This window comes from Ostrinia furnacalis, unplaced genomic scaffold (assembly GCF_004193835.3).
Source record: "Ostrinia furnacalis isolate ACB-3 unplaced genomic scaffold, ASM419383v2 OfSCF4979, whole genome shotgun sequence".
Lineage (NCBI taxonomy): Eukaryota > Metazoa > Arthropoda > Insecta > Lepidoptera > Crambidae > Ostrinia > Ostrinia furnacalis.
The window spans coordinates 532,030-545,571 of NW_021135218.1; the positions used below are offsets into that span (position 1 = coordinate 532,030).

The window sequence follows — 13,542 nt, forward strand, 5'->3', positions numbered from 1 at the left end:
TCGTACGGTTTGTAAGCAGAAGTGCAACGCAAATTGCAGCTGTATGTCAGGTAATGAGGGTTTTCGCGAATGAAAAATCCGCCAGATGGCAATACGTACACGCGAGGTCCAAATGCTGCATGATTGGTTATTTTGGACATGACATTGACAGATATGTCAAAATCCACCAATCACGCAGCAGTCAGACCCCACATCCACATCCCGCCATCTAGCGGATCTTTCATTCGCGAAAACCCTCATTCAATTAGAGCTTAGAAAGATAAATAATGGACATCTTTTCAGATTTTATTTTCGAATATAGGTCTATCAGGTCTAGGTCTATCTAGAGTCGATCAGACACATACTCTAAGAAACACCCTATTTGCTTCATACTGAAAGTTAATCCTTAGCTTCGACTTCTCCTATTTTCTTTCGATTACTGCTTACAAACAGTAAATTATTTAAGGACAAACTTCTTCTTGCCCTTCAATGATTGAGATTGAGCATCTAACTGTATTTTTGACAGTTTTGAGTTGCCGCACTAGGAAAGAGAGGTGGTAAGAGTGGTAACGAATTTGGAACTGCCAAAAAGATGGGAACCCGAATCTACTCACGAGGGATCCGATTTTAAATTGTCTAGATTTCGTATTTCTTAGGAAAAGTGGTCACGTTGTCTGGACATGGCCTCCAAGTGGCTTATCATTGTGACCTCAGCCTAAGTTTTAATTAGCATTTGACCTCATCTATATCTTGGGAACAAGTTATTGCACTACCGATTAAGGCTTTCGGTTCGATCAAAGAACTAAATTGGCAATATTTTGTAGTGTTGCCACTCTACATATTTTTGACAGGCAAAAATTGGTGGTGTGGTGGTGGAGTTTTCCAGCGACTTGGCCCACTTTTAGCATGGTCCACGGGTCAAGTCGCCGGTTTGATTTTTAAATATTTTTTTCTTCCGGCAACTGTGGCCTATGGCGTCGCTGAAGGAATCGTGGTGGTTCATAACGCCATTTTTTTTTTTTAAATGTTCTTTTTGAAACATATTGGTTTCGCCGAAAACTATTTGAAACCAATAAAGCAATCAAAAAAAGAGTACACAACAGCTACATAAGGATGGAAGCCGGCATAAAAAACCGAGATTGGTAGGGGTATGCTATTTTCGACTTAATGACGTCAAATGCGTATTAATAAGTTAGTCTCAAAAACGTATGTCAGTGTTAACAATGGATTATAAAAAACAACCTACACGTAATAATAATACAACTCAACTTGTTGTAGCAGCCCTGATTCTAAATATAGAATCATTAATTTCAGCTTTCAGAGTAATTATCTTGGGTTGGGAGACAAATGTGTAATGGATTACCTGATGGAAAGTACAGTATACTGCATGCAAGTCTTTCGTACTTTATTGGTTTTTACTACGATATTGTTTGCAACTGGAACTTTCAACTCTACTATTAAATTCATAACGTTTACATTCGCCTGGGAAATGTTCGGTGCATACAGGTTCAAGATTACCTAATGAGTACTGTGGAAACGTTCCAATAAAGATACTTTAAACTGCGAGGGTAGATTGAAAAGTTCGCGTCTGGAAATGGAGAAAATGGCCTCCGCTTTTCTTTATGACAACGGGAATAAAGAAGGAAGATTTTAAATTACGATATGATGTCAGAGAAAAGCATAGAAAACATACAGGTGAAGGTAGAAAACAGAAAAAGTAGGTCGGGTAAGCCTGGAAATCCCACCAATTTTTCCCAATCTCGATCATATGATTACGGTATGAAATGACGTTCAAAACTCGTTTCACTCAAGATTAGATTCAAGTTGCTTGAGTTTCAATGTGAGCCTACCACAAGATTCAGTGCAACAGTAATACTTAGCACTTGAGTTATTTATCGAGTTTGTAAAATTTTGTTCCATTAGTCACTTTCTACGATTCCCATTGCTTTGAAAATGAATCACTTGCCTTTGCGCCGTACATTCGACTATCATTATATTTAGTAGCTATTTACATGCTACTATGCTTAGCTTGGTGTGCTGTTCATGAACTAGGAAGATGTTTTACTATTTCACAAACATCATTGAGTTCAAAGATCCTAGGAATCGACCTAAATTGATACCAGCTGGTGATGTCAGTTGGACATGTGGGAAATTCCTTCCATTCATGATTATTCAAAACCAGGGTTCGAGGATATATATCAAGGGATATATATCAAGATATATATCGGATATATATCCGATATATATCAAGCCGGTTTTGATGATATATATCAACTTTTAAAATTTGTCACTGTATTTGTACTTTTAGACATGAGATTTTTATTTTTTTAGTTGATTTTGCCGTATTTCAAAAATATTTTATGTTATTGCATTATTTGTCTGATTTTAAGTTTTAAAAACATTAAAAACATGTTTATGTAACACATATGCAATAGTATTCATGAATAATACAATAAAATAATACTATGGCTTTCATACAAAATTGATATATATCAAAGTTGATATATATCGGATATATATCATAAATATCCGATATTTTGATATTTATAATAAATATCGGATATTTTCGAACCCTGTTCAAAACATTATGAAGTTGGGTTATTTAGTGATTTTTAGACTTTACGGCGTCTGTGAGTTCCACAGGGTAGGTAAATTGTACTATTTTTGTATAGGTAAGTCCATGAATAGGCGTCACCTGAACATAACTTAGACAAGTTTAGGAACTCATCCATTAACCACTTCAATCAAAGCAGTGCATTTAAAGTCAATTAAAAAACAAACATCTAAATACACATTTTTATTTATGTAAGAAGAACAGGTGAAAACGGAAATCAGGGGACAAGGTGACGAATACAAAGCTAATTTTAGTTATTTCAGCTGACCTGACCTAAATGCTTCTGAATATGGATAGGTCGCACACAGAAAATAGGTACACGGTCACTTCAGGTAATCAAAACAGGCTTAAATACATCCAATCGATAAAAGTTTGGAGTAACATTAAAGTGCCTTGTTATGTTTCGGCAGTTGGAGGTAAGATACGGGACTATTCCCACCTCTCTTTCCCACCGCTGCAACTATTGTGTAGCCAGGCTCTACAGCTTGACCGCCAATAAAAAAAACCCAACCAGTGAAGGTCAAGTTTGTCCCGGGGGAAAGTTAAACTGTCATTGGACCCGCAACAAAATTAATCAGAAGAACATAGGAGGAGTTCGAAGTTAAGGTTCGACTTCCCTACGTTGCAAAGCGGATGACAGTGACAAAGGTTTAGTAACCTTTAGATGAGATGCAGGCCAAGAGCTTCCTCGTTGTGGATAAAAAAAATATATTCATGTCCAGTTTTTCTTAAAATTGGATTTTAAATGGACAGAAATAAAGTACATTTCAAGAAATGCCAACATCAAAAATAGGCTAAGACGACCGCTGAAACGCTCGAAAGTGCACTTTCACCGATCTGACATACGACAAGTCGAAGTGTTAATGTGGGATACTAATCATAGTAGCACACAAGCACCATAACAAAGTTAACTTTTGAAAATTTATTTTTTATAATATGGATGATTTGAGAAAACCCGAGACAGATTGGTATCTTTGCAAAAAGAAAGAACTGAAAAACCGAATGGCGACTAGCGATGAAAATGACCATTTTGGTCCGACCGACTGATTACGGTCAAAATAGTCCTTATCAGTTACTTTGATTTTCATTCGTAATCAATTTATTATACAATAATATCAAAAAAGTACTAGAGATACGTGATAAATTGTGGCGGCGAAAAATTTTTTGTAGCATACTAAAAACTTTCGAAGAGTGTCAAAGGCAACAATTGGAGATCACATCCAAGTAGATTGCACTTATTTTTACAGGTGTTTGTTTAGCTGTGATCATTGACTAAAGCCTAGATTTAATTCGGGTGGGCTTTAAAAAATTAAGCTTTATCAAGCCAAAGTTGATTATATATTTTTGCAACAACACCAATTTTTAAGCAAGTAAAATTAGCACAAATCAATGAGCAAGCTAATTTGAAAATATTCTAAAAATAAAATGGCGTGCATTTTGTGTAGTCCAAAAATAGCGCAATACCTAATACAGCGGCTGTAGCTAGACAACGGATCGATCGGCGAGGCTGTAACGAACGCTGCGCTGGCGAGGATCAAGGCTCAGTTTCCAATTATAATTAATGCAACTTGGAAAGTATGAGATGGAGGTGTTGACAAATGTGCAGTTTTAGCTCAAAGACTTTTAGGCTATAATAGTCAAGATCGGGGTATAGTAGGGGGTTCGCAGATCGTATACCAGGATATACCAGGGAGGCTAGACAAGTGGCAAAACTTGACAGTTCTAAATTCGTTAGGCCTTTACTCCGGTGTTTTTGGATGGAGTTACATTGTTCCGTGAAGGGTTTCGATTTTTGGAGCAATGAAAAAAGTGATGAACTTCTCAGCCTTCGCTGGTAAGGTTTTTTTTTTGCCTTGGATAGATGGTTACATAGATAAGTGTGCGGTCAAACTTATTAGCTTCAGCAATTTTTTATTATTAGAATTTGGCTTTTAAAATGCATTGTAATTCTTTTTATTCCTGCCACTATTTTCGCTACACTTTTATAACCGATTCTAGTTAGTCCCCGCAGATTACTGAATTTTTATCGGCCGATAGTTTTGTCATCTTTTAATTTGTATGAGGAATCGGCCAATACCAAATCGGTGTAATGTGCGCACTTTCATACATGTTCATGTCTAAAATTAAACGTCCGTACTTTCGACTCGATGTAACAATCCTCATTTACGGGACAACGTGTTACTGTGTCACAATATGCCCCAAAACTCTGGAGAGGGTTAATGACTGGCGAAAATCCAGCTCAAGGTGAATATCGTGACGTCTGGAGCGGACATGAGAGCTGCTACATCACAGAAAGATGTAATTTATTAACGCCATCGTGTATGTAGACGGATACTCTTGCCGTTTGGTTTTTACACGTAGTTTTCTTTAAAAGCACTTACTAAACTTTGACTAGGAATTTTTTTTTATGCAGAACAAGGCAGGTATTTGACCGCAATCGCACCTGGTGTTAAGTGAGATGCTGTCTAGGATGGTACATTATCTGCCCTGTAAGTTACTCACTATCGTCTTGAAAAGGCCCGGATTATAGTGTTCGGGAAGACAGCAGGAGGAATGAATTCCAGTCCCTAGGAGTTCGTTGCTAGGTAGGTTTGCGTAGGAGCTGGTGAAATATGGTAAAGTATGGTGTTCTTCTTACTTTTTGACAGAGTTGACGGCAATGCTCTTTGCAACTGTCTACATCAGTCGACGCTAAGGGTTGATATTCCCTTTTAAGATAAGCTGTCGGGCAATTTTACTAATCTCTCAGTACATTCACCGCGTTTAAACATTGACGCTAGGAAACGTATTTTTGAATAATCATAATAATTTAATTCTATTAAGAATTGGATGATTTTAAATACGATTTAACTGAAATCTTTAGAGCATAGTTAAGTATACTGTACCGTTTTATAAATTTTAAAGGGCACACTTTGTTACTTCTGAACAAAATTTAAATTATTTACAGTTAAAAACTAACAATTTTTGGTATTCACGTGCCAAGCAACAAATACATGTTTTTTGTCTGCCCTGTAAAATTCCCTTGTTTTTTCAATTTGTTTTTTCCTCTAGTTTGTATTTGGTAACCTTTGATTCCTGGACATGTTCTGTTGCCGAGGGAAAATACCGTTAGGAAATATTCTGTTTTCAGATTATCATTGTTAAGGATTGTAAGTACATATTTGTTAGTTTGGCGCCGTGTTGGGGCAAAATATTTTGAATTAGTCATAGGCGATTTGGGAGATAAGTTCTTATAATATGATGCAAGATACAGCAGTTTAACGAAATATTTATTTTTTGCGAAATCGCACCTAACACAACTAAAAAAGTCACACCTACAAGTTGTCTTACATTAAAAAAAAGTTCTTCTCTTTACTTTACCTTGACGTGTCGTCCGTGTACTTCAAATGATACAAAATTAAACGAACCATTTCTTTATGGAGTAATCTTGAGGATCAAGGTTTTTTTACCAAAAACAGGTCTTTTATTTTTTTTAAATGCGTTATTTATTTGCGAATTTTCTCCGCGGAAACTAATTGATAATTTTCGGTCACTGAAAGTTCGGAAGGATTGTTTACACGATGAAAATAAAGTGGGAAATATGTGCCCACGTAATCAGCACACGTCTCATCGCTTACAACGAAATGACGCGGTGTTTTTAATCCTGAACATCAACAATACAACTGCAAGTGTTCATTCATATGTGACACATTTTTACTAATATTAACATGTGAATACGTGTTTGTCTGTTCACCTAAAGTTAATACAAAATACATGTGGAAAAAGACTAACAGGAATCAAATGCGTAATCACTAAGCATAAAATTTATTTCTTTTAATTTATTTTCAAAGAAAACTATAAATTGAATAGAAATAATAATAAAAGATAATCATTAATTTGTACTAAAACTCTGATAGGTATTAAATCTTACCTGAATTGTAGTAATTTTACCTTTTCGTGATTCGTCCTTAAAAAGAAAGCATTTATTTTTTATTTCTATGTGTAATGTAAATGAATGATATTGCTCATCATAACATAAATGGTAAAATGAATGATTAATTAATTTACAACAGCAATCGTAACGGCGTCAACGGTATGTTTAATTTTTTTAGACAACATTGTTGTGGTCAGAGGGTAAAGGTAAAATGAGGATGAAAATGAAAAGGATAATCACAAAATAATTTGGTGTAGACGTGCATTAGTTGCTATGTCCTTTCACTGCTTACACATTTTTAATACCCTATCGCGTCTACGATTTTCGGATTAGCTGATGTTCATAGTAAAAGTGAGCAGTAAGTCATCTTCATACTACTGCCTCACTTCACACCCATACAAACTTATATGAGAACGCAACCATTAAGACTCCCCGCAGACCACAGACTTTTAGCCGGCCGATAGTTCGGCCCGATTCGAATTTGTATGAAGAATCGGCCGATACCAATGTGCGCACTTTCATACACGCTCGTACTGCTGATCAACAGCCCGACCCAACTATGGGCCAGCTAAAAGTCGGTGGTCTGCGCCTAGGCTAATACATTTTACATGGTTTCTTGCAGGCAAGAAATTTTGTTTTATTTTTATCAGGCTTTTTCACTTTTAATCCCATCGCACTACAGATGGAGCCGAGGTCTGAGCTTGTAGAGGAGGCTTTAAGCCTAGTCTTATTTCAAATCGGTTTAGCGCAAACGCCTCGCACGCAATACCACGAAGGTCCCTTAGCGAAGTATAAAGTGCACTTTAAAATCGTAAACCAGTCGAAAGATGGTCGAAAGGCTTTTTTTGTATCGAGATATTATGACGGATTCGATATTCGATTCGATCAAAAAGTGCCACTTGTCTAGGGGGGCAGATGTAGAGAGGAGAGAAGAAACAGCACATCAAGCTGAACAGCGTGCTACTACCTTATGTTGTTATAATAAGTGCGACATTCGCAAGAACAATGATAGTCAGATTTTTGTAGACTTGTACCTCCTTACTAATAAAAACTTACACACTCGTTGAACAGTAGTATAAAGTGACATTTCCATACTAAACGTCACTTTAGATAAGTGATCAACGAGTGAATAACTTTTATTAGTAAGGGGGTTAGACTCTAGTTAGAATGAAACACTTTCGACTAGGGGACCCTTTACTTGGGTACATCTCTTATGGGGTGCTTTAAGTGGCTTATTTTATTCCTAAAGGTCCACGACTCTTATCTCTATTGTTTTTCTTTTCCTCTAGTTAGAATAATCCACTCTCGACTAGGGGCTCCTTTAGTTGGGTACATCTCTTATGGCGTGCTTTAAGTGGCTTATTTTATTCCTAAACTAAAGGTCCACGACTCTATCTCTATTGTTCTTCTTTTCCCACTGGTCACTTTCAAAAAGGCCCAATATCCACGCCACGACATCCAGAATAAGAATTACCTAGTGCTTGCAAGAAACCATTATCACAGAAGTTTATTTTTGACAATCAAAATAATCTATTTACGTTCACTTCACTGACTAACAGCATTATTTTAACTTCACAAACAAACAAGAAACAGTGTAAATAATTTTCTAGGAAATCTAATTCTCTGTATGAGTAATTAAACTAGCAAGGTCTTTGCAGAATTTCCCATATTATGTAGACAATCAAATTGCTAAAAATAGGCTTGCAATGAATTTTAGATGTTCTTGCTTTGTTATTGATATAATAAATTAATAATATGTAGTTAATAAACATGGGAGGTATGGAAGCTGTATGTATAGCATAGCTAGCTTTTGCTACAGGTCTCGCTCACGCGATTTGCGGTCTGACAAGTTTTAATTATGCCAGGTGGTCAAAAACATGGTCGTAAACTCCTAAGATATTGAAAAAAAAAACTTACCAAAATCATAGTATGAAAATTATAGCTTGGTGATATAAATGTTAATCCCTATTTCACCCCATTTATTGCAAAAAAGATCATTTCTTCTGTCAGTTCAAAATTGGTTCATAGTTTAGGTGTAAACAGATAAACAGACAACAGAAACTTAAAATATAATATTAGGATAGATGGAGAATTATGCCCGTTTTCATCATCAATCCCAATTTTTAAGTGACTCCTATGAAAATAAAATTCCTGGTGTTACCATAGGAGTCACTTAAAAATCAGGGATTAATTGTGAAAACGCAGGCATAACATATACATTTTGTTAGATGACATCAAGCAAGCCTATTTACTACATCAAAATGAGGTGACCAGTGGGGGTCCGTGGCCGAGTCCCCCAGTGTTCGACGCACTCGTGGTCGACGCCCCCGGTCAGTGAAATTTGATTAGAAGCAATTTTTAATCAAATGTACTGTCAGGCACAAAAATGTTTATAAACGAATAAATATTTATACTGATCGTACAAATAAATGTTTAATATATTTTACCATAGTGACACCTACAAAAAATGATAGGTTTTATTTTGTAACTAACTACAAATAAAATGTTAAATTATAAAAGTTTTAAGTACTATTTATAACAAAAATTAAATACAGAATTTTTTGTAATAATAACATAAATAACAATTAATAGGAATTAAATCACCTTTTACTTTTTAGTATAACAACAGTAAACATGCAACAAAATCATTGTTTTTTCATTAGTTTTCGTTGACTGTACTTAGTGCAAAAGCCGAAAAAAATATGATATTAAATTAATTTAAATCGGGGGCGTCGACCACGGGTGCGTCGAACACTGGGGGACTCGGCCACGGACCCACCAATGCATAGTGAAAACATTAAATGAAGTAGGTAATGCAATTCCTTTTCCAGAAATTAAATACAATTATTTGGGCTCATCTGGTATTAGGGTTGTAAAAAGCAAATCTTTAAAGTATTTTTTTATTAATCTTCTGTTTTTACATTAATTGACGATTTGTAAGCACTGTTTAGTTGTCTATACAAATTGCAAATAAATACATTTTGATTTTGACTATTATGTACATGTTCCAATCAAAACGTAACCTTTTTTCTCTCATAAAAATCTTTTGACAAAATGATCTTCATGGTTTGTGCCTTGGAAACCAATTCAAAACTTTTACTTTTAATTTATTATCATTTTCAGTTAGGTTCTGATAGTGTCGTTGGCAGATTTATTACCAAAAGGCATTTCTACTAGACAACCTTGAAGCGAAGCAAGTGGTGTGTGTCTAGTGCATGTTTAAAAATTAATTAGCATTTGGTTAGTACTTACATGGTTAAAAGACTTTTGTGAATGAGTGAAGCACCAAGGCTCTGTAAGGCACAGATTAATTTGGTATTAGAATGAGGAATTTTTTGATGCCAATGACATATTATTACTAAGATAGCAATAATTTATAGGAATATTTAATATAAGAAATAACAGAATCTATAATGGGTGTAATAGTTAAAGTAATAGCAATATCTCTAGCTGCTTAATAAAAATTTAACTATTTACATCGTCACAGAATAGCCCTTCAATGACTTCCTTTGAATATTAGCTACATTTGAAATCAAATTACAATAAAATGATTTTTGAATTAATTAGCCCCGTTTCAACTTCTTTTATTACATTTTAATGGTTAGAAATGGGATAGTTATAAAGTTGCATATTATTTGATATCCAGCCAATAAGAATTGTCAACCCTAGTTATATCTACCAGACTATTACGAAAACATTGTATTATTGTATTTGTACAGACGACAGCATGTCAAGCTAAATACACCTCTTATGAGCTAAGTAATAGAGGCTATTTTGAGATTTTGCAACAAAAATGTATCCTAGTCTGATGCTGTCATCTGTACATACTTTCTTAGGCTTAGTTGCACCACATAACTTTGACTATAACGATAACCAGTGTTTTTTGTATGGAGTTTGACAGATTGTTAACGATTGTCAAAGTTAAAGTAAGATGGTGCAACCCAGCATTAGTAGTTGAATGAACGTTTTGTTATATTTGAAACTATGGTAAATATACCACATTATTTTAGTTCATTGCAGCTATTTCTGTAAAGTAAACATTCTGATAAATGATAATAATGCAAGGTCGCCCCAACTTTGGGATTCACCTAATAAACTACATGATAATATTGGAATTGGTTGATTTTAGGTTCATTTTGCAGATAGAATGGATATAGATTGTTATAAAATTGGATTTGAGACTAGAAATTTGTAGCTAGTTTCAATAATATGTAACCAACATGTTAATGACTCTGTGAGGGTAGTTTGAATAATCCATTTATAATGATGTTTCTGATGTGTGTGTATGGTTAACCTCGTAAGACCGAAGAGTAAATTTTGTCGACTTCTAAGTATCGCCGAATGTGCTTTCAGAAGAACGAATAATTTGTAGTAGTAAACGCCGAGCACTTCGAGTAAAAAAATTTCTATGTTAGAGATTTTCTTTTGCATTCATATTTTCAGGGGCCCTATATAATGGTGCATAGAGCTTATTTTAGGTGAAAAATAATAAAAAAATGTTTTCTCTTAAAAGAACATTCGGTATTACAGACTTTAAAAAGGAAGAGTAAATAAATTGTATTTTATACTTTAAAGTAAAACATAAATGTAACCTTCTTAATAAATTAATACTACATAAAGATACAATAATGATATTAATAAATGTAACTGAAAAGGAACAACGGATTTCATTTTATTTAATGTTTCATAATTAGTACTTTTAAAAGTACTATCGGTTTTATAACATACACTAATGATAGGTTAGAAATGTTAGAATGTACAAGAAGTAAAGTGAATATTCATGTTAATTATATAATTTACTAAACTAAAAATCAGAACGTTCTCATGGTAAATTTTCTCAATCATATCATAATTTTAAAAGTCCAATACTCAATCCCATCTCAATAGAAAAAATATATAAAAATAAAACTTTCACCACCAAGACCGAATGTTCTTTGCAAAGAACTATTATTTTCAAACGAAAAAAAATCTTGCAAAACTACTTCAAATTGGGAAAAACTGGTTGGAATGCCCCTCACTACTCCCATGCGAGTAACATTGGATGTTGGAATAAACGCTTTGTAGTGATTATTAGTCAAGACAGTGCTGCTTATGAATGTATTGGCATCCTCATAATTAGAAAAGGAAATAGCTGCACGATTTCTGCCTATGCGTTTTAAACTGCCATTTATTATGTTTTTAAAACCATGCTTTTTCAAAAACAAACCAAGAGAAACCGGGTGAATTGAAGTATTTTGATTGGAAGTTGTCTGTTCTTTTTGTATGTGTATGACATATGGAGAAACATCAGATGCCTGGTAAAGATTCCTACCAATTGGTACACGCTGAGAATTCGAATTATTGTTCTCAAACTCAACATCAAGTGAGTTTGGTGAGTTTGACACTGGCACAGAGTTTTTAGCAGTAGTATCATTGAAATTGTTTGGTTGTTGTTTTGGCTGAATTAGCGTGTCGGAATGAGATTCCGAGTGACATTCACATGAATCAAGCGAAGGAACTGTAGAGCTTTTATGATGACGTCTCCTCTTTTTATTACAGTGTTTACAATACTTAGGTGCAGAGGCCCGTTTTAAACGTTTGGATTTATTTTGAGAATGTTCGGAGCCATCTGTGCAAGAACTTTCAGTATCTAATGCTGAATAATTATTAGCTATAGTGACATTGTACGAAACCTGGGGGACAGAGCCCCCAGGTTCGTCTGGGTCGTTCATGTAACCAGAGAAAAAGGTAAAAACTTACCAGAGCACTGCCAAAATCACTAACTATTAAATAAATAGAAAGATAAACATAAATATACTACACTCCACTACTTAACTGATCTCTATTTACTAGATAATTTATAAAAATCGCAAAAGCAAGAATTGAGACAACCGCCTAGCTTGACGTTTCCCGCGCTTTTTTCCAATGGCATTTTACAACAAATGATGCAAGAAAACAAGTAAAACCATGATCACTTTGTGGGGTAAGGTTATAACAGATATGAAGCAGACAGAAACATATTCCTTGGACATGGGTTGAGTTAAAAGCTTGAGAATTTGAAAATGGAACAGAGTAGTGTTGTAGACTTACCAGCAGGTGGGAGTTGCGTTATCCACGGTGTCCTGGTTGGCCTGCGAAGGAGACTCGGCTCCCCGCGCGCCTCCCGCCACAGACGAAGCCGTGGTGAAGCTCTGCCCGCTCACAGCGCCCGCATCATCACAGTCCGCACTACCTCACTCGCACTTCTATAATCTCGAACTCACTGACACTAGTTGCATCTCAAACCTGAAACCATCACAGCAGTTCTCTACAAACTATTACACACTCGCGACCGCCTCCTGGCACTTCGAGCACGGCAATCCTCGCTCGCTAGCCACCTCGCGGAGGCCAGATCACCCAGATCACGCCCCGTTACCACCACACACAAAATATTCCCACTAAAAAATGGCAACCTTCGGTAATAATGACCCAACTCAACACACTAGTCCACCATAGAATACTGTAATATTTATAAACTTTCACGAGTTAATTATAGACCAGACGTTACTATTAACGTTTGAACATAAGTAAAAGCTGAGAAAATAATATTTATAAATAGCTTCGGATTATTTTGATACAAATCTATATCGGTGTAGCACTACATACACACCCCTATTTCGGGTGGAGCGGATCCTCTTCTTTTTAATTGCAATGCGTTTAACATACGAAAATTAGCACAAATTACTTAATAAGACTACAATTAAATGACCTACACCCTGATAACTACAAAGACATTTTGTAGAAATGACAGCGATCTCGTATCGGCTTCACAGAACCTAGAAAAAAATCAACATGTCGCCTTCTGTGATACGAAAGGTGTTTTATCATTGGAAGTTCAGCTAAATCGAGATAAAGGGGCGTGGTCAAAAGTTAATCGAGATTATTTTTCGTGCGGTATGTCAGGGTTAACATTTGTTTTCATTTACATTTTTGTAGATATCCAAAAATTTCAAAGAAATGTGATTATTTTAGAAACTACTAAGTTAAATTATTTAAACGAGCATCTACTAGGTCCAAT

The 13,542-nt window shown here is 35.2% G+C and overlaps 1 protein-coding gene across 5 annotated transcripts in view; it reads right to left on the bottom strand.

Annotated features, from left to right (window-relative positions):
- Positions 1 to 13,325, bottom strand: part of LOC114360384 (G protein alpha s subunit) — a 63,003-nt gene extending 49,678 nt beyond the window's left edge. For 3 of the 5 annotated variants that reach the window (XM_028315091.1, XM_028315093.1, XM_028315090.1), the window contains exons 1-3: positions 13,135 to 13,325; positions 12,576 to 12,770; positions 9,759 to 9,799 (exon numbers count right to left, since the gene is read on the bottom strand). In XM_028315091.1, the coding sequence (XP_028170892.1) occupies positions 9,759 to 9,760 (2 nt within the window). In that variant the 5' untranslated portion in view covers positions 9,761 to 9,799; positions 12,576 to 12,770; positions 13,135 to 13,325. The remainder of the gene's footprint in view (positions 1 to 9,758; positions 9,800 to 12,575; positions 12,771 to 13,134) is intronic. The other 2 variants (XM_028315092.1, XM_028315094.1) reach the window with 2 other exon arrangements.
- Positions 13,326 to 13,542: the final 217 nt, after the last annotated feature.